Source organism: Hydra viridissima, unplaced genomic scaffold (assembly GCF_058129835.1).
Source record: "Hydra viridissima isolate aposymbiotic clone 2 unplaced genomic scaffold, HvirCarnegie_v1 scaffold_1, whole genome shotgun sequence".
Lineage (NCBI taxonomy): Eukaryota > Metazoa > Cnidaria > Hydrozoa > Anthoathecata > Hydridae > Hydra > Hydra viridissima.
The window spans coordinates 5067418-5095123 of NW_028324300.1; the positions used below are offsets into that span (position 1 = coordinate 5067418).

Here is a 27706-nt window from a genome sequence, read left to right on the forward strand (position 1 = left end):
TCACTCAAATGTGGCTACAGTACCAAATGTTATTTTCTGCATGACAATAGGTGGCTGCCTTTTCATAAGCTTATAGAGGAAGACCTTACCCCACCCATCTTATTCTCTAGACATTGCTTCAAGCAACTATCAGCTTTTCTGTGCCCTGCAATTTCACATCAGAGAAGAGCTTTGATGATGTTTGCCAACTTGAAGTCAGTATTCTTAAATTTTTTGAGGCACAGCCAGGCATCTTCTACATAAATGAGATCCATTCCTTGCCTAACAAATGGAGAATTGTTGTTGATAATAATGGTGATTAAATTTTAGATTGATGATTTAGTGTTCAGAATTATAATGGATTAAACTATTTCATGAAAGTGCAAAAGAACTTTCTTTCCAACATAATATTTATTAATTTTTTTTTTTTTTTACATCTCTTTATATATTTTTAAGATAAGAATTTAAACTATCACTTTTTATATAACTTGATTTATATTTCTTCAAGCAACATGCAAAAGCTTGAAAAGGTGTTGCTTGTCAAAAAGAATTCAAAAAGTGTGAAAGTTGTATGTGAGCATTACTTGCGAAATGATATACCTTGCAAAAGTGGTTTTTGTAACTCTTGTGAAAAGTGGCCAGGTAGGTTTAGACTGTTTAAGAACTCTTGGAAAATAAGCAATTTTGTTTAGCTATTGTATTTGAAATACAAAGAAAGATGTGGAAAAGCCTATTTGTTGATGTTAATGCAATATTTTGTATTTTTCTAAATAAGAATATATAGAGCTTATGTAACATTTACTTTAGGTCAAATGCTTCCAACTGACTGTACCCATTATTTAGTACCAGATTGTGAAGTATTACTTACTTTTTTTTTTAACATATATTTATCTTTTTCTTTTGTTTTAAAATTTAGTTTAAAATTTTAAAAATTAGTAAAAATTTTTCAATAAAAGCTTTGGTCATATCACATGACCTCTCATTAGAATATTAAATTTAGATTTAAAAAATCAGGTTACATGATCTCTTCATCTCTCGTTTATTTTTATCAGAAAGCATTCTCACATAGAGACCCTAATTGCATAGGTTTAATCCAAAATGTTCTCACTCACCTTAAACAACAAGTTTATAACAAGAGTTTTCAGGGACACTGGATTTTTAATAAGAGTTTTCAGGGCCCACTGGATTTTTAATGTCTTTCTGGGCTTTTGTAGTGTTTTCTGCGTAAGATTTTTAAATTTCTTTTTTAGGTTACTCAAGTTTATTTTGAAATTCTGGAATTGAAAGCCCTAACTGGAATCCTGTTCATGCAAACTGTTTCAAATTTTGTAAATTTATTGTATTTAAAAATTAAAGTACTTTTAAAAGTGTCTTTAAAAAAATCCACAAGTATGCAAGATTATTTTTGCATACCTTAAGTAACTATTTAAGTAAAAATAAGAGTTTGAAGTTATATAAAATCAATTTTTCTAAAAAAAGCTTAAATTTTTTCATTTTGAAAAACCAAAGTTTTATTGTATTACTTTTTAATCCAATTTTAGATCAACCAAATTGGAAATAAGAAACAATATGAAAAGCTAAGGTCACTCTTAAAAGACCCTGACAAAGAATCAATTTTGTTTAACAATGAACATCATAGAGGTTGCTATATCAAACGCTCATTAAAAACAGATATTGATACATGGAGAATGTTGTATGTATATAGTGTTTGATTGTTAAAATGTTTTTTACTAATCAAGTTGTAATAAAATGTTTTTGACTAATCAAGTTGTAATAAAAGTCTCTTAGTTGGTGCTATTTATAAATAAAACAGTTATAAATAAAATGTGTAAAAGTTTAAGTATCATATTTTTTTTGTACAGAAACTTGTACTATGCATCAAAATGGTATCATAATCATTTAAATGGAGCTGTTTCTATTATCATACTTACAGAAAATCAGCAGGTGTACATCTTCGAATTTTTTTTTTTTTTTTTTTATATAAAAACAATGTTACAGTCAACCTAAAGAGCTGCTTTACAAGTTTTTAATTTGTGTAATCTTTTTAGGCTGATTATAAAAGTAACAAAATTCTTTTTAGTTTTTAAAGACATATGGGAGTGAAACACAAGGTGTATTCATAATGACTACAGAAGATTATTTAAAAGGATTTTGGCCTGACCTTACAGAGGCGCATGACCTTTATGATTCTTTAACATCTTTAATTGGTGCAGAAACCAATGTTGGTGAGTTATCTTCTTTAAAATATTCTGCCTGTGATATTTCATCTATTTAAATCTGTCAAAAAAAATGCATTATCTAATTTGTACAGCAATTATATAACAAATTTAAAAAGGTAATTTGAGACTTGATATTTTGTAAACATATGGAAACAATCAACTTCTTTTAAAAAGGGTACAAACCACATGATGCAGTAGGTTTTCTTATCAAAAAGCCTGGTGTAGTATTTAGTTTGAGAATAAAATATTTAAGAATTTTATAATCTAGTATTCTAGTTTGATTTTTAAAGACAGTTTTTTCATAATTTTTATCTTTATTTTAAAATATATACTCTTTTTGAAAACATTCTTAGGCACTGCAATATGTAAAGAGTATCGTGACTATTATCCTAAAGATATTCTTCAAGCTGGTATTAAATCGGTAATTATTTTGTTCCTACTAAAAGTTTATGAAAGTTAAAATATCTTTAACAGATTTATTCAAAAAAATACACAAATTGTCATGGATTCATATATGTACATGCATATATGTACATACTAACATGATAGAGGTGTGCTGCAAACAAGAAATTACTTGTCGATCTGTATTGCATGGAACTCAAATGGAATCCTGTAAAACAGTACCTTGATAAGGTATTGTTACAAAACCAAAGTATACTAGTTTTTAGCATGTATAACATAAATATGATAAATGTTTATATTTTATAAGAACACATGTGACATAAGCTCTTAGAATTTATTTTTGTTAAAAACACCATTCCTCTTAATGAAAGTGAAAGACAGGAAAGGAATGAAGCAGTAAAAAAATTTATTATATAGGTAAGGGAAACCAGGTTAGTGAATCAAGGTGAAGTGGGACACATCTTTAGTTCTAGAAAAAGTATGTGCAATGCTTTGCTGGTTTTTATGTATTGATTTTCTATATTTATTACTGATATATTGTAGAACTGAGGCTTAAAACTGTTCAACATGTTGACCAACAGTTTTAAACATACACATGCCAACTAATACTTTGATAAACTGACAGATGTTATGAGCCATTATAATTTAAAATGCCATAACAATTATAATGATGATAAAGCAGGTATTACTACTGTAAAAAATCTACAAAAGTTGTTACCCAAAGTATTAAATGATTGATTACATCAGGGTACATTTGTTACTGTTACAGTAACTACAAATCATAGCACAGTGCCTGCTATGTTTGGCTTTCTTCTGGCTAACTTCTTGGATCACTTCACTGAAGTCCTTAAGGATATATAGGTACAGCAAATCCTTATTTTGTGTACAGGAAATCTTCATTTTGTTTATTTTCAAAAAGGTTAGAATCAGTCTAACCCAAGTTCAGGTTGAATCTAGAACTTGTGGAAAACTGGAATATTGTGCTTGTACCAGAACTTAGAACTGACATTTAAGCTTTTGGTTTCAACCTCTAAATATGCATTCCACCTTACTAAATATGCATTCCACCTTACTAAGTAACATGAATAACTTTAACAAAGTTATACTTTAGTAAATGTAACAATAGTAAATTTATAGTAGAAATTTGTTAAATAGAATATTTCAAATATTTTTTTCTCTGTAATTAATAAATTAAAGTATCTTAGACAATCAAATTCTTTTTTTAGGGTAGGTTTGTGAGTAGTTACCTGAGAGTGAATAAACATAATCCAATCCAAGAAGCCTTTGTTTCTTCAGTGTATGTGCATTTTATTTTTGTTTCTTTAGTGTATGTGCGTTTTATTTTTCAAGCACTGTATAAACTTTTTTAGTAATATAAGTTTTTTTTATAAATCAAATAATCAAATCTTTTTTTTTAGAGAATCAAAAACAGTTTCTTTAAAAAATGATATCCTAATTCCTGGCACAGCTTTAAGGTGATTTTATAATGTACTGCAATATATATATATATATATATATATATATATATATATATATATATATATATATATATATATATATATATATATATATATATATATATTCACAATATTGAAAAGACTGTTACTCAGAGTATTTTTAAAATGTTTACTTTGTTGACAGGAGTTTTCAACAAAATCAAAATCTTGAAAAGTTCCAAAAAAAAAAAAAAAAAAAAAACAGGAGGACCAAGAACATAAAGTAATATATTATATGGGATAATATAATGTAATAATAAGGGACAGCTATGAACTTGCCTCAGAATTATAGTCTAATAAATCAATCAGGCTCAGGTTAATAAATATTGTATTCTAGATTTTGATACCAAGAATGTTGTTGAAATCTTAGATGACTGAACTTTTATAAAATTGTTTTTTAGTTGTTTTGAACAAAGTTTTGTTTGATTTTTGATGAAATCAACTTCTAAAAACATGGTTATTAAAAAAATTCCAAAATTTTTTATTCTAGAAATCGTGCATTCAATGGTGATTTGGTAGTTGTTGAAATATTGCCAAAAGAAAAATGGCAGTCTAAGGTGTCGTCCATTGCCTCTATTAGTGAAGGTCAATTTAATTCTTATAAAAAAATGCCATAAAAGTTAGTTATAATATTTCCTTAATAAACAGCTAAATTGCTTTAGATATTATTTCTATATTTTGTATCTTTTGATAAAAAATTTTTGAAATTTGTTTAACAAGAGGATTCAATGTTGGAAAAGGAGGCAAATGCCATGGTTACAGGTTGTGTTGTTGGTGTTCTTCAACGAAACCTTAGAGACGTTGTTGTCTCTATAGCTGAACTTTCTTCTGGTTTTACTGGAGGGAAGGTCTGTTTTTCCCTTATATTTGGTATTCTAGCTTTTTGGGTGGAAAATTTTTGCAAGTTTAAAGTTGTTTTAAGAATTTCTTATATTTTATTACATATTTTATCTTTTTACATATTTTTTGCATTTTAGTGCAGCTGTACTAAGAAAATCAGTTTATTGAACCTTTTTTTAAACATTTTCTCTTATACTAATAATGCTTGTCAACATTACAATTACAAAAAATTGGGTTACTAAGACCTTTTTCTAAAGTATTGTCATCATAACAGTTATTTTTTAGATTTTCTGAATGCAAATGAAATTACTGTTACATGTTGAGGTTTTTTATAGCTACTAGTTGTTCCTTGGGATGTAAGGATTCCAAAGATTCGTATTTGCACACATCAAGTAAACAAGTTAAAAGATAAGCGGTATGCTTTCATTTTGAGGCTTAAAGTGAATTTCGCTCTGTTATCTTTTTTTTTCTTTTTTTTTGAAAAGATAGATTACTATTAGTCATGATATTAGTTATACATTATTATTGAGTACTGCAATAATTCTTAAATATGTATATATAAATATATATTATATATATATATATATATATATATATATATATATATATATATATATATATATATATATATATATATATATATATATATATATATATATATATATATACAAACACACACACAGTACTGTGAATAGGTTTTTAGTTTGCTCTTGCATTTTTATTTATTTATTGCTGTGAAGGCTTCATATTAGATGATAGTACAGTTTATAAAGATATTTCATAGATACTGTGTGTTTAATATTAGTTTTTGTTTTTCTAAGAGCAAAACTTAATCTAATTTAAGTTTTTTTTTTTCTTTTGTATTATTATGTTTATTGTTATTTAAGTAATAAAATGGGTAATCTTCCACTTCTGGGGCGTAAAAAAGTTATTGTGCTTCATGAAGAAGGTTATTCTCAACAACAAATTGTCCAAAAAACAAAATATTCAAGGACAGCCATTAGAGAAATTATAAAAAAAATTTAAAAACACAGGATCTCTTGAGGATAAAACTCAAAGTGGAAGACCTCCAAAGCTTACAAAACATAACCCAAAGTATTAAAAAAATGTGTCTCTGCGAAATCGGAAAAAAACCTCCTGTGAACTAGCCCAAGACATTCAGGCTGCGACTGGGACAAATGTTTCCTCATTTTGCATTCAATGACATTTACTAAGAGCTGGGTTAAGAGGGTGTGTTGCAGTTCGAAAGCCTTTACTACATCATGGCAATAAAGAACAAAGACTTAAATATGCAAAACAGAAAATAATAATTGAATGCATGAAATGTTAAACCGTGAACTATACAAAAATGAATCACAATTTGAATTGTTCGGTAGCAAAAGACGACAGTATGTAAGAAGAAGGGTTGAAGAGGCTTATTGCCCTGATTGTCCACATCCAACAATCAAGCATGGGGGAGGTTCTGTTTTAGTTTGGGGTTGTATTTCATCATCTGGAGTAGGTGATTTAATCAGAATTGATGGCAAACTGACAGGAGAACAATATATATAAATTTTAAGACATCATGCAATACCATCTGGAATGAGACTAATTGGTAATAATTTCATTCTACAGCAAGATAATGATCTCAAACATTGTTCCTGAATGGCAAAAAAATATTTACAGGATGTGTGAGGAGGGAGTTCTTGAAGTAATGAACTTTCCTGCTCAAAGTCAAGATTTAAACATTATTGAACATGTTTGGGATTATTTGGATAAGAAAAAGATTAAATATTACTCAAAAATGTTGAAAAATGTTTTCGAATGTTAAAAAGAGAGTGGGACAATATTCCACAAAAGTTCATTACAAATTTATATGAATCATTTCCCAGGAGATTCGCTTCTGTGATCAACGCAAAAAGCGGACGAAGTATTGTTTTTTTCTTTTTGTATCATATTTTATTAAATTATTTCTATTTTTGTTTGTAATATATGTGTCTATAAAACCTGATTTTTTTTTACTTCATAAGTCCTTCATATTTTATTAAATTATTTCTAGATATTTTTGTTTGTAATATATGTGTCTATAAAACCTGATTTTTTTTTACTTCATAAGTCCTTCATATTTTATTAAATTATTTCTAGATATTTTTGTTTGTAATATATGTGTCTATAAAACCTGATTTTTTTTTACTTCATAAGTCCTTCATATTTTTACGATAAAATGAAAAATAATTATAAAATTATGGTGGGCTAAAACTTATTCACAATACTGTATATATATATAGTTTTAATAAAAGTTTAATGAAATATGATAAATTACTATTTTACTTTATTTTTTCTTTTATAATTTTTTTATTTCAGTAAATAGCATTTGTAAATTTTATTTTTTTGTTTATATTCAAAATAATTTCATTACATAATAAATTTGGATTTAGGTTTGTTGTACGAATTGATAGTTGGGACACCAATTCACTTTATCCCAATGGTCATTTTGTGAAGGTTTTGGGAACCATAGGTGATATAGAGACTGAAATTGCAGCCATTCTTGTGGAGCATAATCTTCTTGTAACACCTTTCAGTGATCAGGTTATGAAGGAAATGCCTTTAAATACTAAAGATGACCCTTGGAAGATAACAGAGCTTGAGCTCATGAATCGAAGAGATCTAAGGTTTTTTATAATTTCTTTTAGAATTTTTGGGTTGCTTTTTTTTTAATTTGTATTTTATGAAAGTAAAATTCACAACAAACAGATCAAACAATCTGTTAATCTGTTTGTTGTGATTAAACTTAAAATGTTGATGAACTTAAAACTTTTTTCAGTGGTTTTACATTTCAGATTATTTTAATGTTTTGATTTTACTATAAAAAATCAGTTTGGTAACTCAAACCACTTACTGCAACTGTATTTTTAGTGAAGGAGTAATTTTAAGTTGTATTGCAAGATAGAGAACTAAAGATAAATAAAGTTTTATATGATTTATAATTATATTCTTTTTTTATTTTCAAAAGAGAAACCTTTGAAACGACTCATTTAGAAATGTATTTTCTACCAAAATCATCTTGAGTTTGAGATCCTTTTTTTTTTTTTTTGCTCAAGTTAAATGTTTTTTAAAGTATTGTATAATGTTAACGTGTGTCCAATAAAATGTAACAAAAATATCTGACATTTTTATCTGCCTTATTTCGGTCACTGGAATAAAAAATATCATTCCCAGACAAATTGGCATTAAATAATGTGAGGTATTACTCATCAATTATAAATTTGTAATTTCTATATTTGAAATATAGGTTGTGGCATTTCAGGCGAGCTACCAAATGGTTGAAATTGTTGATTTGCTACATTTGTATTTTTCTTTTTTATGCTTCTCTTAAAATGTTTCCTTCTCTTAAAGAGCTGAATTTTGGCTTTTAACCTCTTCTTTTCTTTTCAGTAATATTTTTTTCTTGTTCTGCATGTCTGATTAATCTATAAATAGTTGAAAGAGCTTTATCATTATTTTTAAAGTGTCTCCAAATAAAGACTTTATCCATTTCAAAGAAAGTGTCCACACACAGGATTTCCAGTTCAAATGTTTAAAATGTTTGATAAATATGTACGAAAAACTTAAATGTAGCTTTATTATGAGAACTGTCGCTTTTAGAATCAGATTTTATACAAATAGACTTTTATAAAACTAAAAATTGTAATAAAAATATTGTAGTGAATAAAAGTTTCAGAAAAACCATTCACAATTGATCACCATGATGTTAATGTTGTTTGCAGGGGGTCTCACCTGGTGTTCAGCATTGATCCTAAAGATTGTGAAGATGTTGATGATGCTCTTTCTGTGAGGTGAAATAAATATAAAAATGATGATAGCAGTAAGCATGATGATGATAATTATCAAAGAAATAGCATAATGTTGCTTTTTTTACTTAAATTGGTTACATAACTAGTATAAGTTATAATGTGGGTTGTATATTGTGTTTATAAATTGTAGACATGTTTCATTTTAGAGAACAAAATGGTGATGTAATAGAGTTGGGTGTTCACATTGCAGATGTTTCATACTTTGTCAAACCAAATAGCTTTACAGATTTGGATGCTCGATCAAGGTAAACACTGTCATAAAACTCTTTTTGATTTCTTAGTGTTTGTTTACTTTTTCTCCTTTTTTTAAAATAAGCGTAAAAATAATTTTTGAGGTTAACTTTTTTCAAACAGAACCTTGATTTTTATTAACAGATCAACAACTGTGTATTTAGCTGACAGACGTTATGATATGTTACCTGCAATACTAAGTTCTGATTTATGCTCATTGATCAGTGGAGTTGACAGGTTTATTTAAATTTCTTTTTTTTTTTTTTTTTTTTTTTTTTTTAATTTCTTTTATATAAAAATGTTTTTTTTTTTTCCATAGTTATTAATTTTTTTTTTTTTTTTGTAAGCAACAAAAACTTTTTATTTTTACTATTTTTTTTTTCACTGAAAATTTTTCATTAAATGTTTTTCTTTACTTAAAGAGTGAATTTTTCAAAATTTGAATTTTGAAAAACTATGTATTTAGATATGCTGTCAGTGTCATTTGGAAATTAGACAACAATTATGATGTTATCGATATTTGGTATGGTCGAACCATTATTAGATCCAAGTACAAACTTTACTATGAAGTAAACTTCTGCTTCAAATTTTTTTTTGAAAGTTTTAAACTTTTTTTTACTATTTTTTAAATGCTTACAACAAATTTTATTTTATGGTAAATAAAAATTATTTTGTTTTTCATTTTTTAATGCACAATTAAATTGTCATTTTCTTAGGCTGCCCAAGCAATTAGTGAGGATCAGATTCAATTAAAGGAACTTTCTAATATTATACCAGAATTCAAAGATATCCATCCTGCATCAATAGAAAATTGGTTGTTATTTTAGCTATTTATTTTTATATTTCCACTAATATTTTTATGTTTCCGCTTATTTTTTTCATTTTTACTTATATTTTTACATTTTTACTTAATTTTACATATCCACTTGTATTTTTAAGTTTTCATTTATATTTTTACATTTCTTCTTTGTGTTCTTATTTATTAAAAAAATCCAACCTTACATTTATATATTTGTTTATATAAGTAATATACATTTGTATATTTGTTCATATAAGTCATATATATTTTAAAAGTTACCAAGAACTTCAAAAATCAGTCTGTTTGCTCATGAAGGTAGCTCGTAAACTAAAAGCTAAAAGATCTAGCAAAGGTAAGAAGCGCTGTGTTTTGTATTGGATAATAAACAAAACAACCATTTTTTTAATAGAGTATTTATATATTATGAATATAATTATGTATTTAATTGAATGCCTTAACAATACCCAATAGTGTATGCATATGACGTATATGTTTGTAATACTCTTATGATTTTTATAGGGGCTGTTGATCTTGAAGGAGGAGAAATTCAGCTATCAGTCAGTAGTTCAAAGCAAGTAAATGAATTGGCTCCAAAAAAGGTAATTATCATCAGTAGTGCACAGCTTATGAGTTTGTTAATAATAAGTTGAACTTAAATTTTATAATGTTCTGATTGTTAAGATATGTTTTAAATAGTCACTAGAAGTACATGAAACTATAGCTGAATGCATGATCTTTGCAAACCACTGGGTGGCAAAGAAAACAAAGGATACTTTTAAAACAAACTCTTTAGTAAGTAATTTTTTAGGCCGTTGCTACTTGAAGCGCAATACGCTCTCTGCACCCATATGCTACTCGGAGCGCAATACTTTGTACGCATGCGCTAAATATTTTTTTTTTTTTTTAAAATCTTGTTGATGTTAACCCTATCCCCATCCCTATCCCCATCCCTATCCCCATTCCTATCCCTATCCCTATCCCTAACCGCCTATCTAACCAGCTTTATTGTGAAATATAAATCGCACTGTTATAATAAAATAATTGCGTATGCGTGTACAATATTGCGCTCTGAGCAGCTTATGACTATGTAGAGCGCATTGCGCTCTACGAAGACACTTCGAATTTTTTATTAGTAGTTACTACAAAGTATTAGATCTAATAGATATGTAGATGTACATGCATGTTGGTTGGTCCATTTTAGCTCCGCTGCCATCCTCCACCTAACCAAGATTTTTTTACACCATTGAAAGATTGTGCAAGAGCTGCTGGATTCCAACTTGATACAACGTACAACTTTTATATTGTTTTTGGGCTTATCATTAAAATAAACAAAGTGAATTTGTCTTCAATATCTGGGTTTACTTGGATTTGTTGATTTTTTCATTATTTTTTGAAAGTTTTTATTCAAATTTTAATTTTTGTTCATGTTTAATGTTTTTAAAGTCAGGAAGTTATTTTGTGTAAAATATTGATAGATTATTATCTTTTAGATCGAATCAGAGTCTAGCTAGCTCTTTAGATGTCTGTGGCGTTAGTGATCCTCATGTGAATAAGGTTTGCGGTATTTTTATGATTTCAATTCTTTGAAGCAAATGTTTACTAAATGAAAAGATATGAGATTCTTTAAACTTATTATAAATTTATAGCTGTTTAATAACGGTATTTTTTTAAAGCGTTCACTCCAGAAAGGAATTACTCGTTATATATTTAGGTTTTCAGATTACTTGCCACTCAAGCAATGAATGTAGCTTCATATTTTTCTACTGGATCTTTTGATGCTGAAAAATATTATCACTATGGTGATTATTATGTTCTTTATTTCAGCAACAGTTATTATTATCTTTATTTTGTTGTTGTTTTTGGTTTTACTTGTTTTGAGTTACTGAATGACGAAGGAAAAATTGAAAACACTATTTCTCTAGGCCTGGCATTGGATGTATACACTCATTTTACCTCTCCTATAAGAAGATATGCTGATGTGTTGGTACAACTTTTCTTACATATCAAATCAATTGTAGATTCAGGAAAACAAGAAATAATCAACCAAAAAACTTTATTTTTTAAAGTTTTTTTTTCGTTGTTGTTTCTGTTTTTTTAAATTGTTAAACAAAAACTTATTTTAGGTTCATCGTTTATTACTGGCGTCTGTGAATTCATCATACGATCAAAAGTTGCTTGGAAATAGTGATCTGCAATCAATATGCGATCATATGAATATTAAGCACAGAGTATAAATACTTAGTAAAGTTTCAAATTGCTGTCTCTTTTTTTATCTTATTTAGATAAGCGTTTATGTGCTGCTGTAGATCATTTGTATTTAATTTTGGTTTATTACATAAATTAGGAAGCCGATCACGCTCAGAAAGCTTCGGTTCAGTTTTTTCTCACCCAATACTTTAAAAGTAACCAATTAGATAATCGTATTTGTCTTGCAGATGGATTGGTCTATAATTTGCGTTCAAATGGTGTGCTTGTGTTTGTACCCAGGTAGTTAAATAGGTTTTATATAAATAATATTCCGAGTTAATGTTCTGGGAACTAATGAGTGTCAAAGGTGTTTTACTTGATTAAAACAACTGAACCGCTAAAATATATTTTATTAGATCTGAAAAGTTCCGTTAATTCGTTATTATTCGTTATTATCCGTTAATAACGAATGATAAGAAAGTACAATATTCTATATTCGTCTTTTGAAATAAATTGAATTACAAATAAATAGACATACAAAGTTATATTGCAGAAAAATTTTGATATCTCAAATGCCATCTATTGTTTTGTTTCAAATCTTCAAAAGATTAAATCCGTGAATCTTGATGACAAAATATAAATATTAAGTTATCACACCAAAAATTTTAGTTGTTTAAAACGCATAAAGACTTCTATTTTGATAAACTTTAGAATGTTCGTTTTATCTTAAAAGAATGATGGAGTTTGTACTTTTATTGGTTATTTACAGAAAAACCAAACTCCGATGCATACTGTAAACTGTATTTTTACGATTGGTTACTTGAAGTTTTTTTCTTTGTCTGTGATCGTTTCAGATATGGTGTAAAAGGTGTTGTCTTTTTGAAAAACAAGTTTGGGGAAGTTGCTTATGAAGATGACGTACTCGGGCGTATAGTTTACAAACAAGGTTAGTTTAATATAAAACCGTAAAAAGATTTGCTTGAAAAAAAAGTGTGAAAAGTATTTTCTTTTATGAGTTAACGAATGTTATTCTTTATGTATGATTAAGGTTCGTTAACGAAATTTGACGACAGAATCACTATCCGGTGTGACAATACTTCTCGAGATGTCTATTTATTTGCCTATTTAAAAGTAAACGGTTTGATTGGTTGATTTGGGAATTTTATGGGTTAATTGTTAGAGTATCTTATAGAAGTTATGTTCTTTACTCATAGGTTCGCATTAGTGTGAATTCTTCTAAAATTCATTTGGAGACGTTGAGCTATGAATTATTATCGTTTGCATCAGATGTAAAGTTCGACAGAGATATCGCTAAAGTCGAACGATCGGACATTGTTAAGGTCAGCATATTTTTGAACATTTTATTTTAAAAAATATTTAAAACAACTGTTTTTTTTTTTGTTTGTTTGTTTTTTTTGTTTGTTTTTTTTTTGTTTTGTTTTTTTTGTGTAAGTTTTCAAAGAAAAAGAAAAGTAATTAAATTGTTGTTTTGTTGAATTATTTCTGCGCACTTTCGAAATTTTTTATGCGCACATAAATTTTTTTAGGATGTCAAAGATGTAGAAGCAGTGAAAAACGAATCCATTTTGTTACAAAAGGGTAGTGCGGATGAAGTTTTGAAGAAGTTGTATGAACAGACCCATAAAAGTGTTAGCCTCTATGAAATGTTTAGACGGTTTAAACAAACAGCGTTATATGATAAATCTAGTGATCTGTAGTTTATGTTCGAGAAAACTAGATCGTTTTTAGGCTTGCCTAATCGAAAAGCTAAGGAGATGGCCAAGATTTGTTGGGAAACTAAGAAGATAGTTTCAATGAACTGCCAGCTCTTACTCTTGGCTTTGCATTTAACTAAAATGACGCTACCAATCTGCGCTTAATGCTTTGAGAAAGCATATTTCTTATTATATTAAAGTGATTTGAATGGTTTGCACACTATGATTTTTTCACTATAAAATTGAAATTTTGAAAGATGAAGAACTTTAAACCTTAAGATTTGAACAAAGCTTTGTGCTTAGTTCAATTTTAACTTCAAAAATTCTTATTATAATCTAGTAAATGTGAATACAGGCCGATTTTGTCTTTATGATTTTGTTTAATAGACTTTCTCACTTTACTAAGCAAAGGTCCCTTTTCTTTTTTCTTCTTTTTTTTCTTTTTTTTCTTTTTTTTCTTTTTTTTTTTTTTTTTGCGCAAATGACGCTCTGAAGATTCTAGATGCTCCTCTCCATTTATATGTGAATTTTCGTTTTATCTCTTCTTCAACACCTCATTAATAAAAGCTGACCTTTAGTACTTGGTAAAATAATTTCGGGACTACAGAAACGATTCACGTCTTAGGGCGCAATTTTAGTTTTTTATCTTAGTATCACTGTTGATTCTTACGAGTAGTGTAGATTATCGGTAGACAATACCTATACAATAATGATTTGTTGTGGGACTTAAGTAAGCATTAGCATGTTCTGTAGAAAATTTTTTGTATACATTTTGGCCTATGTATTTGATGGAGACAAATATGTGCAATATTCCATTTCGTTTTTTGAATAAAATGGATAAAAGTCTTGATTTTTTCTCGTGAAGTATGAGAAAGTTTAAAACATCAAACATGAGATTCATTGAACATCTTACCACAAAGAAGTTGCAGTTGACTGATTTTCCGATCAATCATGAATCTTCTACTTTTTGTAAAAATATTGGCATTTTGTTAGACAGCTTGAACGATATAAGACTTACAATTTACATGTTAAACTCCCTGATCGTTATAGCTTATGTACTTTTTCATACTTTCAAGATTTTTTTTTTTCAACTTTGGTTCTTTAACCTTGTCCATAGCGACTAAATTGCAAATTGCTTACCTCCAAATGCGTTGATACACTGTGGAAAGTTAATATTTGAGGTATTGAAGTGTTTAAAGTCATCCAGCAACTGCCTTGCAGACTACCAAATCCTCTCCAGGGAAAAGCCAGTAGTACGTCCACCCTGAGTTAGCCTCCCCTTTGAAGAGCAGGCGAGAAAAAAAAAAAAGAAAAGTATCAGCTTTATACAAGCACACCGGCCTAGACTAGCTACACTTGATCCTGGCCATTAGGTCGAGAAGCGGTCTAATAGCTAAGACATTTGATACACTATGAATATTGGATTATTTTCATATACGAAAAGATAAGCGAATAATTTTCTCGACAGACCTTTACGTGTTACGTCTTTACGTGAATAAAAACTTCAACAACTTTACTTAAGTTTTTATTCACGTAAAATTGAGCAATTACTAAGTAAATTGCTTACCTTTACGCGAATAAAAATATGAAGAAAACTTCTGAAGTTTTTATTCACGTAAAGTTGACCAATTACTGAGTAAAAGCAATTGCTCATTTTTATTCACCCGGCCTAATGTGTTTGAAGTTTCAGACTTTATTTAACTGACACCACATTTTACATTAAAAGTTTTAGTTACGTAAGAATTAGGAAAAAAAAAACATTTTCCAGAGCACGCAAACAATTATAGTAAAATTATCTTCCGATGAATGCAATTAAAGACAATTTAAATGCAATTGTTGGCAACAATTTCGATTTGCAGTTATATAAAGCGATTTGTTTTAAACACATTCAATCGACAAAACTTGTGTAAAAACGGTATAAAATGAACATCTTAACTTTATTATTTGGTGCAGTTTTATTTGGTTCAATCAAAGAAGCTTATAGGCTTTTTAACGCCTTAGAAACTTTTTCTCATAAACAAACAGTGCTTCATTTGCACCAAAGAAAAACTGTACGTTGCTTAGTTTACAGTTTCTTTGGACAAGCAATCTTTGCTACAACTTTTGTATTTGTAAATACAATTGTGACGCTACATAATTATTCGTTCGCTTGTAAAGTAGAAGGGTTTACAGCGATATTTGTGTTTTTTTTGGTATTTTATCATTTTGTTGACCTATTAGTTTACGAAGAAGACACAACGCCATCTTATTTTTCATCCGTGGTGCGCATTGTACCGTGTTGGGCAGCGAGTTTTATGTGGGCAGTGTTACCTCTTTTTGGTTTCGGTATTTATGTCGAGAATGGCGTTGGTACTTTTTGCGGTGTGCACTTAAAGAATAGAGATAGATTCGTTAAAATTTATTTTTGGGGTTTAGTTTTTGGTTTCACTGTTCCACTATTTTACGTAATCCAAGCATTTAGAAGTTATGCCTTTAAAAAAGAATTATTTACTTCAAAAACATTACATTTCATTCCAAAGAGCAGCTTGTTTAAAATACTTTTTTTCTTCGTATTGTTATGGTCGCCATTTTTTTTCCTTCGAATATTACTGTTATATGGTTTTGATACATACGTCAATGAATTTGCCAACGTTAGTGTTATGATAGTGGGAGATATATCTTTTCTGCTCGTTCCTCGAATGTTGTCTAATAGCTTAAAGATGGCGGCAGAATGCCAAGCGGAGAAAATCCATTATGCTTGATTTTTAAATTTAGAAATTGCAGTGCGATGTGTTTACATTGAATCTATAAAAACGAGAATTCCAACGAACTTTACGACAAAATTTTGAAGATTTTTCGTTCTTTCGCCTTTTTTTAATACTTACGTTTTTGTAACGTTTTTTTTTTTTTTTTTTTTTTGTCGGGTAAAGAATATATTTTTTTGTAAATAAACAAAATAAATTTATACGAAATATTGATTGAAGAAAAATAATGTTAAAGGAAATTTGTTTACAGAGGATGCAGAGAAGGATGCGCCAGTTTTAGCTTAAGACAGCAAATTCTGTCAAGGGTTCAGGATTTTGGGCAAAAATGATTTAGAAAATATCACGGTGATCAGAGCCTGAGAATGATATCACTGTAAATAAAATAATAGAATAATATCACTGTAAAATTAGGCTCCAAGTGTGTGTTAAAAAAAAGTTTATTACGATAAGACTAAAACTCATCTGTTAAGTTCTTATTTTATTAACATTCAAACGTAACCATGTGAAGATGGCATCCCTCACAAACAGGAAGCCGTTGTCAACTTAACAAGATCGTAATTATTAAAAGAGAAGAAAGTTTTTGATATTTACATTTTTTCAGATAAATTTCGATCTAGTTAAAATACTAAAAAAAGTATTTTATTATTCCATTACATTTGGGAGAGGGGGACCCGATTTTCTGGTTAAGATTCCTCCCAGGCTCCAATCACCGCAGTTTATTATAAATAATATTTGACATGATCGAAACAAATTTAAAGTTTTTTTTATGTAAAACTTGAATCCCGAATCCCAGGTTGATGTTTGCGTAACGATATGTTTTACATTAACACAGCCTAAGCAATTGGGAAAATTCTAGCGTTTTTCAAACACTTTAGAAACTAGGATCCATTTTTTACTATTTGCTGGTACAGCAGTTCTTTAAAGTTAGAAAACAATCTGCTAGTGCAAATATTCTTGGCTGAAAACTATGACGCAAGGAAGGAGGGAGAGGAACTAATCTTTGGCAACATCCTATTCATCTCCTCAGATACAGTAATAACAGAATCATGAGGGAGAAGCAGTTAACAAAAAGATGTTTTTTTTTTGTCAAATTCAATTCTATTTGGATAGGCAACAGTTGTTTTGTTTGTTAGAGTAGGAAATGGATTTTGTTAAATTTTGCGAGCATTTCTTTTTTTCATAAATGCGTTGCATTATAACAGAAAGATTGTGTTAGTTTTATCAGAACGATATAGGCTATTATAGAAAATGTAATACGGCTTAGAAACATGAATTATACCTTTCAGCCTTCAGTTTATTTTATGCAAATGCAACTTAAAGTTGTAAAAGATGTGAAATGCAACTAAGTTGCCTACTAAATAAGCAGTTTGAACTCAAAACAAAAAACAGTAAATTATTTCTCCCCTTTTTTACTCTTAAACGTTTCAAAAATAAAATATTAATTCTTCTAAATACGTTTCATTTTAAGTTTTGTTTGTTTTGTTTCAGTTATAAAAAAAAAGGAGAATTTATTTTTTGACCGCAATTGTTAATTGACCTAAAATCTGTTTGATCGTCTATAAATTTTTATAAACACCCTTTTACTTTAAACACTCTCAAAAAGAAATACATACACTTATACATATACACTTTAAACACCCTCATGCTGAGAAAATGAAAAGAATTCTTCACTTTAGAGTTTTTACATAATCATTTTCATTACTATTTAATAGAGCTTTCTTTTATAGGTTTTGCATAAGACTTTTCATTATTGTTTAATAGATTGAGTAAAATATAATATTTAAGATAGCTAAGAATAAGAAAAACGAGGAAAGAAAAATCTGTTAATGAGTTATTTGTGAATCTACTCATAATTATTTAACTTTTTTAAGCTTAAACCACATGTGATCTGTCGATTCCGTTTTTTACACAAGAAAAACGATTTTAAGGTCGACTATTTGCAGTGTTAAATTTGTAAAAATTTATTTAGAAATTATATTTATCATATTTTTATCAATAATTGAGTGTTTATGAATAGAAGTCGTTTCTTGGTTTTTTATTCAACTTCATCATTTATTATTTCTTTCAGTTCAGAAAAATAAAGAGGTGCTGAGCTAAACAGTGCGCATTTTTCGATGACGAAAAATCCTGAAATCAGCAGAGAGCTCATTAAGATCTACTCATTTATGTTATGGAAGTGCGATGCGAAGGAAACCAGAAAAATCATTCTAAGTAAAATGTCTGACAATTGCTCGTAAACTTAATCAGAAGTTTGTGGTTTGATTTGATACCAGTGTATTAAAAAAAGACGTGTTATCGTAATTAGTTTTACTAGAGAAGCGACGAAAATCTGAAGACTGTAGTGAGGTGGAAAATAGTTGTCAGGTCCTCTTTATACTAGTTCCCTTTCCCAACATATTGCATGGTAGCAGAAGAAGAGTCATAATATTTAATGGCACGATATTTAACAGCTTAATGTTAATTTTAGTTTTTTACAAACTTAACAACTGCTATTGAGAAAGGATAGTTATCCTACGGTCTGGGTCATTTTTCTCTAAATGTATATCTTTTCATAAAAGTATATTTTCAGACCTAAGTAATAAGTAACACGTGTTTAACCGGTGAAGCTATTTCAGAAACCTTCTCAATCTAATTGGGAATAAAATGTAAAAATCTTCATGAGCATCAGAGCTACCTTATACTTGGATCTACATTTTGCATGAATTAATAAATGAATATGTTTTGCATGAATTAATGAATGATTAGATTGTGCATGAATTAATACTTCAGAAACCCTCTCAACTTTAATTGGGAATAAAATTTAAAAATTTTCATGAGCATCAGAGCTACCTTATACTTAAATCTACATTTTGCATGAATTTATAAAAATGTTTTGACTTAAGCTACAAGTCAAACAAATATTTAATCAGGAAGCAAAGTAGAAGCAAGTTCTTTTACATAACTGACAACTTTCTGTTCCCTTTAATTTCAGAGGACTGTTTTATATTGTGACAAACAGTTAACAAAATGAAGAACGAAGTATGAACTTTTTGAATTGGGATAATAATGAATGTCTTACATATAGAAAATGAACATCGAAATCGTTTCTATTGCATACTTAACAATTAAAATAATTAGCAAATTATGAAAAGTAGAAAAAGTAGGTATACATAAGATTTTAAAAACTGTAATTATATATTTAATATATATTTATATTCAAATATTTGATCTATCATATAGTTTTATTCTTCTCTGTCATTTGTGATGTCATTAATTCTTAAAAATAAAAACTTTCAAGGTACCACATATTTTTGGAAATCCCTAGTGATTTTTACTTATTCCTACATAGCCATGAAATTTCTGCATTTTTTTCCCTATTTTGTTTTTCTTTAGAAAATTTTTTCCTTAATATCTAATTACATGGATACAATGTGATGAAGAAGTTTTGTATTTTTTGAATTTTTGTCCTAGCTTTGTAATACAACTTAGTGTTTCTTCAGAATTTTTCTTTTCAAACTCAAATTTTTTCATGTTCTATTTTTTGCTTGTATAAAAATGAAAAAAGAGCACATAATATGACTTTTCCTTTTTTTTTTTTTAAAAAAATTTTTTCAAGTTTTTTAATCTATTCCACTTATTGATTACTTATTTATGAAACTAAGAAGAATATCATTAGGAATATCACCAGATTGTTTCATGTTTTCCAGTGCTCCTACGTTTTTAAGATAAACTTTAAAATTGATGTTTCATGTAGTTTGTAGAAATTAATATCTCTCCAAAATGTAAGGAATAAGTCAGGATGAAGACTGGCAAACTGGTTGGATGACAAATCAAGAATTTTTTGTGAAGTTAATGACTTGAATAAGTGTGTCTCTAGAATATCTCTGTATGTCTCTCCTAAATGTAGATTTAGGTCCATTAGAGAAGTAGGAGGAGAACAAGAAGAACCCTAGTTTAGGATCACGCAATTACTAATACAAAAACATATCATGTTTAATAAATGTAACAACATATAAAGGAGAGCTATAAGTGATACAAAACAATTAATTCCAGATGTGGTCAGCACCAAAAAATACTAAAAATTCAGCCTAATTTGTTTAAAAAGCTTATATAAGAAAATATTTTGTTGCACTGTTTTACTGATCTTAAGTTAAGGTTTGCATGCTTTTTTTTATATTTGTAAAGCTTTTTAAAGTGAAATGAAGTCAATAATTTTCTTTAGGATCAATTTATTTGAATACAGTGCAACAAATTTCTTCTTAAACAAGATATTTTGTGAATATACTTCATTAACCGAAACATCAATTTTAAGAATTTCATCTGATTCTTATGTTTTTTGGGTGTACTAAGTTGAAAATGAGATTAAAAAAGTGATATCACCCACCATTTTTGCACATTTAGTTATATATGGAATATGAGAAATTCTAAATCTGTTTTCTAAACTTAAATCTATTTTCTGCGCATCTTAGTATACAAAGCATCCAGTAAATTGGAATGAAATTAGGTTGGTAGTAGTGGTTAATGGGACTTTCAGTAATTGCTTCTTCACTTACAACTTTTTGTTTTCTCTCAGCCAACATAACTTCGCTTTTCAGCTTTTTTCCCATGTGCTCTAAATAAGTTATTTGTTAAAAAGTTTCACAACAGTTTTAGTTATATGAATGATGAGTTTATGATTAAAAAGCATGGTGTGTTAAACTGAATAAAATCTGTAACTAAACTATGAAAAAATGTACAATTTTTAATTTTTTCTTTATTTTATTTAGCTTGTTTACCTGCTTTCAAATACAATCAAGGACTATTGCTAGAGAAATGTAGCTGATACAAAAAAACTTATGCCAGATACGGTTTCAGCAAACGTATATGAGTAGTATATGAAGTATACAAGATTCAGATGCATTTCTTTAAAAATTTTCACAACATACTTTTTTGTTAGCTTGTGTAAATAGGAACTTCTGTTGATAGTTGATAATTTCTTGTTTAAGTATTTGCTTAAGATTTTGTTAAACTTTAAGGTATCGCCTCATCTATTACTAAATGCCAAGATTGGCATTAAAAAACCCTCCCAAAAAAATTCCCCTAAAAAGATCTACCAAAAAATGAGTTTTTTTTGTTTTTTGTTTTTTTGAAGTTTTTGCTATAAAAATCAAACTTTTGCCATCTTCAAACTTTAAAAAGTATTTTTTTACAGGTTTAAACCAATAATTCTTTAAAAATAAGGATTTTTTGGGATTAAATCAAACCTATAACCTTTCAAAGGATTTTTTTTATAAGTATTTATGTATTACTTTCCAAAAAAAGTTATAAATGTTTTGTCTTTTCTTAAGAAATGAGCCATATTTTAAGTCTTTAGCCTTCTATCGTTTCAGAATACTCGTCGTTAGTAAACTAAAAGCGAGTTAAATTTTTAGCTTAACTGATATTCATATTCACTGCAGAGTTCATTTCACTCAGACTTTACTATGGTTTAGTTGTATTTTATTTAGTTATTTTTTTATTTATTCACTTATTTCTGCTTTTTTATTTTTAAAATTTTTTACTTATTCATCAGGGTTATGAAGAGCTTTGTAGATCTTTATGTCTGTCCAGATGAACCCAAAAGTTGAGAACAATCTCTCAATGGAGGCTAAAGTGGCTGGACAGGAGTGCAGAGATGCTAAAAACTCATTAAACTCGGATAAATTCTTACTGTGAGAGACACAAGCTGAATTCTCTTTTGCAACTGACCACCATTGGTAAGTTGCATCTAACCACAAGAACATAACTTTAGGGAACATTTCTTGGTCCATGAGAGTTAGCTTATACAGTAAACTAATAAAATTCAGATCTCTTTCTACTAGCCACTCTTTATCTCTACAATTACTTTATTGAGGATCGTGAAGCAATAATCTCCAATTTTCTTCTGTGCTCCAGAATCAAAAATCTTATGCAAAAAAACTCAGTTATAAACTGAGTGGCAATGATTGGACCATTCTGAATGCCTGACCACCCATCTTGACAGATAACCAGTGTTGTTTTGTTCTCAAGTTCCTTACAAATCTCAATTAAGAGATTATTTTACACAGCATCCAGCAACTCTACTTATAATTTCTACCAATTAAGTGAAATATATCCAGGCTGCAGAAGTGAGCAAACCTTTTGAAACTCTGACTCTTCAACTGAGTTTAATGATAGGTTTGAGCTTAATAAAAAGCGAGCAACCTGCTTATTTAAAAAATTTTTCTGATAAGTAGATTGTTCAGATTAGAAGGTTTCAGCTTACTTCCTTGAGTTGGGTTGGGAATTGGGCGTACAGAAACCGACACATTCGACATATCTGAAGCATTAGAAGCAATACTAATTCTAACAGTTGAGCTTCGAACATTATATTCTGGTTCATTTTTTTTGCCCTTCATTATCTTACATTTTTCTAGATGTGCACGAACACGCTCCACTTTATTACTGATTTTCTGCTCATAATGATCTACTTAATTGTGTTCTTATCAACCTGGGAAATCTCTTCACACTCATATCCTATTTTTCTCCTACTTCGAAATAATATTCTTTTCTTTAATTATGCTTAACAATTTAGAATATTTTAATTGTTGAAAAGGAAAAGCATTCTCTAAAGTTCAATTTATCATTTAAATCTAAAAATAAAAATCTAAAATTACCCTTTTTAGGCCCAAAATTAAAGGTAAAAATACTGTAATTTAAAAAATCCCAAAAAAGCCCAGTGAACTGGGTTTTTTCTAACCCTGCTATATGTCGTATTAAAAAATAATTATACTGTCAATTTCTCTTTAATTATTATTACTCACTTGTTTTTAAAAGAACTGTAAAAATTAAAGAAGTAGATTGTTGAAGTAAATCCACAATAAGCAACACATAACATACATTTAACTAAGTTTCCTTTCTCCTTTTTATGTTTATTTGACAACCATGTAATAAAATAAACGTACCATAAATGCTTAGTTTTTAATGTATATATGCCTTCTTTTACTGCAGCCAATACCTTTTGATCAGCCTCAGAATAGTGCATACTTGTTTGGTATAAGTTTGGTATATTCCTCAGGTCAATACAAGAATTATATGCTTGTATCAGTTACTGGATTACATCCTCGTATCAGTTACCAGATCAAAAAAAATTATAAAATTGTTCTTAGTCTTTCAGATATCTGACACAATTTACCATATATTTGATCTTGTCAACGTTCAAAAACGAAAGTCGTTTGAAATTTAACTTACGTATATAACTTACGTTCGTCTCAGGTTACTAAATTTAAAATTATCCTCGATGATAAAATAATTTTTTTGAATGATAAGTAAACCAATAATTTTTGTAGTTTTCTTATTTTTAAAATTGAAGTGTCAACTGCTGCTTAGGTGTCAGAAATAGGGTTTTTCACATTTTGTCATCTATAAACTAGGTATATAGGGGCGTTATAAACAGGGGCGGATTAGGCCACCGGGACACCGGGACATTTCCCGGTGGGCCGTCAGCAATACAACATTTTAAAATTTTATAATATTTTAAAACGTATTTTCTTTAATTTTTTTAATAAATTTCTAGAATAGTAATAAAAAATTGTGAGTTGAAATTTACTTCAGATTTTGCTTTATTCAACTTTGTTTTCACTATAGATTATTATTTAAATAAAACGAGTTAAATAAAAACGCGTTAAATAATTTATTATACATATTTTATATAGAATTTTTAATTTAATGTAACGCTTCTTTTATAATTTATTATTTCAATAAACATTTTCTAAATCAAAACAATATTACAAATATAATATAAAATATCTAACAAAAAAAGTAATTAGGTATTTACATAAATATTGGTTTTTTATTAATATGGTATTTTACTATTTAAAAATTAAAAGTAATCTATTTATATTTTATATAGTATGTATAATATTAACAAGAAACCCCTACACAGTTTATAAAAAAAAAAAATATGAATGATTTATTATTAATGAAGATGTAGGTTTATTTTAATAAATATGTTGGTTTAATAATAATGTAGGTAATAATAATGTAGGTTTAATAAAATGTAGGTTTATTTTAAAAAATATTAAAATTAGTGTATTCTAAAATTTTAAGTTATATTCTTTAAAAATAATCAGATTAACAAACTTCACACAAATAACAATACAGTCGCAGGTCTTCCATTCATAACACTTATTTAAAAATAATCAATAAAAACTATCATAGTAGTTAAAAGGCTAATACAAATGTTTATTTTTTTATTTTTTTACAGGTGTGATGTCTAAGCGAAAAAGTGGACATGAAAAGTTACGTGAGAAAAACATAAAGCTTCTGCGAGAAGATGCTAAAAAAACTAAAAATCTACTATCCATGTTTTCTAAACTGAATTCAAATACCCTGCAACACCATGCTGATGCTGAGCCTGTTGATGAGGTTCAATCTCACGTTGCTAAAGAGACCCAAACAAACCTTGATGATGAAGATGGCGTTCATACTGACACTAATGAAATGACCCAACCAATCCTCATTCTAAACATCACAGCTTCTTCAAGCATGGTTGAACCTACTGGTGATAACGAAAAAACTACTACCCGAGTGAATGATTGGTTTAATAAGCCTCACCTGAATGAACTGACAACTTTCTATAAATATCACCCACATCAGCCTGAAACACGTCACTTTAATTCAAAAATGGTATATTACCGTCCTGAAGATGGTATGCAGCGTATGTTTCTTTCATTTTCAGAAAAAGAAGAGTGCCTGTTTTGCAGTGTTTGTTTGGCACATGGAAATGAGAAGCAGAAACCAAGTTTGTTTGTAACAGGTTTTAACAGTTGGACTCATATTCATCAACGTATTGTGGAACACGAATCGTCAAAGAGACACCAAGAATGTGTCGAGGCTTATCTACATTTCTCTGCTAATCGAACCATTCTAGATATGGTACAAGGTCAGCAATATTGTCTACGAAAACAGCAAGTTTTACATCGTAGATTGATCGTGGACAGAGTAGTGTCAATTGTCAAAGTGATTGGTAAACGTGGTATGCCATATCGAGGTAAGGCTGGTTGCGAAGCCGTCAATGTTTTGGCTAACGACAGAGTGGATCATGGAACATTTCTTGAAATCGTGATTCTTGTTGCGAAGTACGATGAAATTCTAAAAGCGCATTTGAAGGAAATTATCGACAAAGGCATGCTGAATGATAAACAGGATAAAAGGAATAGAGCTAACAGAAATACTTTCATTTCCAAATCCACTGTAAACCAAATTATATTAGGAATCGCTAAATTAATGAAAAGTGCCATTGCTGAAGAAGTACAACAAGCGGGAATATTCTCAGTGCAACTTGACACAACTCAAGATGTAACACAAGCGGATAAATGTGCGATAGTCCTGCGATACGTTACCGACAAAGTTGAGGAGCGACTTATTGGTGTGGTCGATTCACATTCTGGAAAAGGCAGTGATCTGTGCAAATTGATGTCAAATGTTTTGGAACAAAATGGCATTGATATTACTAAATGTGTGTCAGATAGTACTGATGGCGCGTCTAATATGGCCGGGGCATACAATGGATTTACTACATTCTTAGAAAAAGCGTCTCCTGGACACATTCACACATGGTGTTATGCGCATGTTTTAAATCTGGTCGTATGTGACGCCACCAGCAGTAATGAAGCTTCAATGACACTTTTTGGTATACTTCAAAAGGCTGCTATGTTTTTTTGTGAGTCCTACTTGAGAATGGACCTTTGGACTGATCACATGAAAGAAAAAAATGGCCAAAACATTCACAAACGACTAAGTGTTATCGGTGCTACTAGATGGGGGTCCAAACACGATGCCCTTCAAAAGTTTTTTGGTACGTTTTGCGACGGTGAAGGAGCATTATACACAGACGTCGTTCAAGTACTGGAAATAGCAGTCTCTTCCACTAAATTAAGTGTTGAAGCACGCTATGATGCGCAGTGTCTATTAACGCCCTTATTGAAGTATAAGACTGTACTGACGGGATTTGTATATCTAAGAATAATGGAGTCAACCACACCACTGTCCAAATACCTACAGACGTCTGGATTGAATTTCATAAAGGCGTTTGAGATGGTTAAAGTAACTATTTCAGAAATTCAGACTCAATCACGCAATTTTGATCAAGTTAAGGTGGCTGCAGACCATTTCATTAATGTGTCCGCAACCATTCTTGACGAGAAAGAATGTGATTGTGTTATACAGACAGATTTGCCAATGGTACGCAAAAGAACAAGAAAAGTAATGGCAGGAGAATTAGCAAATGATGATCCACTTACAGATCCTTTAAAAAAGTTTGAAGTAGAGGTCCACAATGGTATTCTAGACACAGTGTTAAGAAGTCTGTCGACTCGGTTTGCATCACACGGTGAACTGTACTCTGATACGAGTTGTTTTGACCCCAACGGATTTTCTGAGTTATTGGAGTGTAATATTCCAAAAAAAGCCCTTCAGAAAATCTCATGTCATATTTCGGCAACTGGTGTGTAAATTTACTTATAAATATAATTGATTGGTTTCTTGTTAAATTTTATTAGTAATTGCTTAAGTATTTTTGTTTTCCAAATTGGTAAACTTCATTAAATTTTTAATTAGCATTAGATAAGGTTATCTCTTTTGTTCTTTATTTTGAATATTTATAAGTTATCTTTATCTTTTTATATTTTAGGCGAAGAAGCGCAGCTGTTGCTTGAGCTGTTGGACTTTGCAAAAAAGTGGCCAGTTTTAAAAAAAACATTGGAAGAGAGTTACGATTGTTCTGATCAAATCACGATTGATGAGGATGAGGTTGAAATTGAAGATGACGCCACCAACCATAAATGCGGCCCTCTAAAGAAGTGTCGCTCGTGCATTTACTGTTGCTACCATGTGCTTCGAAAATATAATCTTTACGGCAAGAGCTACTGCATGCTGCACAGGGCTTACAAATTCATACTCACAATTTCAATTACCCAAGTGGCTTGTGAGAGGAGTTTCAGCAAGTTGAAATGTGTCAAAACAAGATTGCGAAGTCAGTTGACAGAAGATCACTTGGACTCACTGTTGATGATGTGCATTGAAAAGGACATATTGAGTAACATAACCAACAATGAAATTATTGATGAACTTGCTAAATCGAGTGGTGAATTAAAAAAGTTACTGTTTTTATGATTTTTAGTTTTTGTGATTTAAATATGAATTTATAATACAAATATAACACATGTACTTAAATAACATCTTTATTGATTTTAAACAAGTGTATACAAGCCCTTATTGTTCAATAGTGTTACAAAAATATTTAA

General features: G+C 29.2%; 1 protein-coding gene, 1 long non-coding RNA gene and 1 pseudogene across 8 annotated transcripts; all 3 read left to right on the forward strand.

Annotated features, from left to right (window-relative positions):
- Positions 1–465: 465 nt before the first annotated feature.
- Positions 466–14106, forward strand: LOC145187407 (DIS3-like exonuclease 1). Of its 6 annotated transcripts, none has more exons than XR_016449385.1 (31): positions 466–621; positions 787–836; positions 1230–1307; positions 1521–1672; positions 1842–1923; positions 2060–2204; positions 2552–2619; positions 3827–3897; positions 4019–4075; positions 4587–4681; positions 4817–4944; positions 5272–5351; positions 7354–7587; positions 8683–8751; positions 8916–9014; positions 9145–9237; positions 9467–9569; positions 9717–9814; positions 10075–10151; positions 10319–10398; positions 10481–10591; positions 11001–11086; positions 11290–11353; positions 11511–11598; positions 11722–11783; positions 11923–12027; positions 12144–12286; positions 12841–12932; positions 13035–13117; positions 13201–13326; positions 13534–14106. XR_016449385.1 is itself a non-coding variant. In XM_090076972.1 (31 exons), exons 1-31 carry the CDS (start codon positions 492–494, stop codon positions 13702–13704), a joined length of 3105 nt encoding a protein of 1034 aa, XP_089933098.1. In that variant the 5' UTR covers positions 466–491; the 3' UTR covers positions 13705–14106. The 6 variants fall into 6 exon arrangements, 4 of the variants coding, with proteins under 4 accessions (XP_089933098.1, XP_089933100.1, XP_089933099.1 ...); XM_090076972.1 differs by having other exon boundaries at positions 10496–10591; XR_016449384.1 differs by lacking the exons at positions 11290–11353; positions 11511–11598; positions 11722–11783; ... (4 more) ...; positions 13201–13326; positions 13534–14106 and having other exon boundaries at positions 10319–10397; positions 10494–10591.
- Positions 14107–18476: 4370 nt separating this feature from the next.
- On the forward strand, positions 18477–22271 carry LOC149893005 (uncharacterized). The gene is made up of 3 exons (XR_016449181.1): positions 18477–19584; positions 21191–21303; positions 21976–22271. It is a non-coding gene; the product is annotated as an uncharacterized LOC149893005 (long non-coding RNA).
- Positions 22272–24563: 2292 nt separating this feature from the next.
- Positions 24564–27314, forward strand: LOC149893006 (zinc finger MYM-type protein 1-like; annotated as a pseudogene). Its single transcript, XR_016452336.1, has 2 exons — positions 24564–26907; positions 27094–27314. The product of XR_016452336.1 is annotated as a zinc finger MYM-type protein 1-like (transcript).
- The last annotated feature ends 392 nt before the right edge of the window (positions 27315–27706 follow it).

What these genes read in the sequence shown, in the direction of transcription:
- LOC145187407 (XM_090076972.1), top strand. Translation starts at nt 492, where the DNA reads ATGCAAAAGCTTGAAAAGGTGTTGCTTGTCAAAAAGAATTCAAAAAGT. An exon ending in AGTACAAACTTTACTATGAA is followed by an intron (nt 9,570 to 9,716) that starts GTAAACTTCTGC and finishes TCATTTTCTTAG; the next exon opens with GCTGCCCAAGCAATTAGTGA. An exon ending in ATTTATTTGCCTATTTAAAA is followed by an intron (nt 13,118 to 13,200) that starts GTAAACGGTTTG and finishes CTTTACTCATAG; the next exon opens with GTTCGCATTAGTGTGAATTC.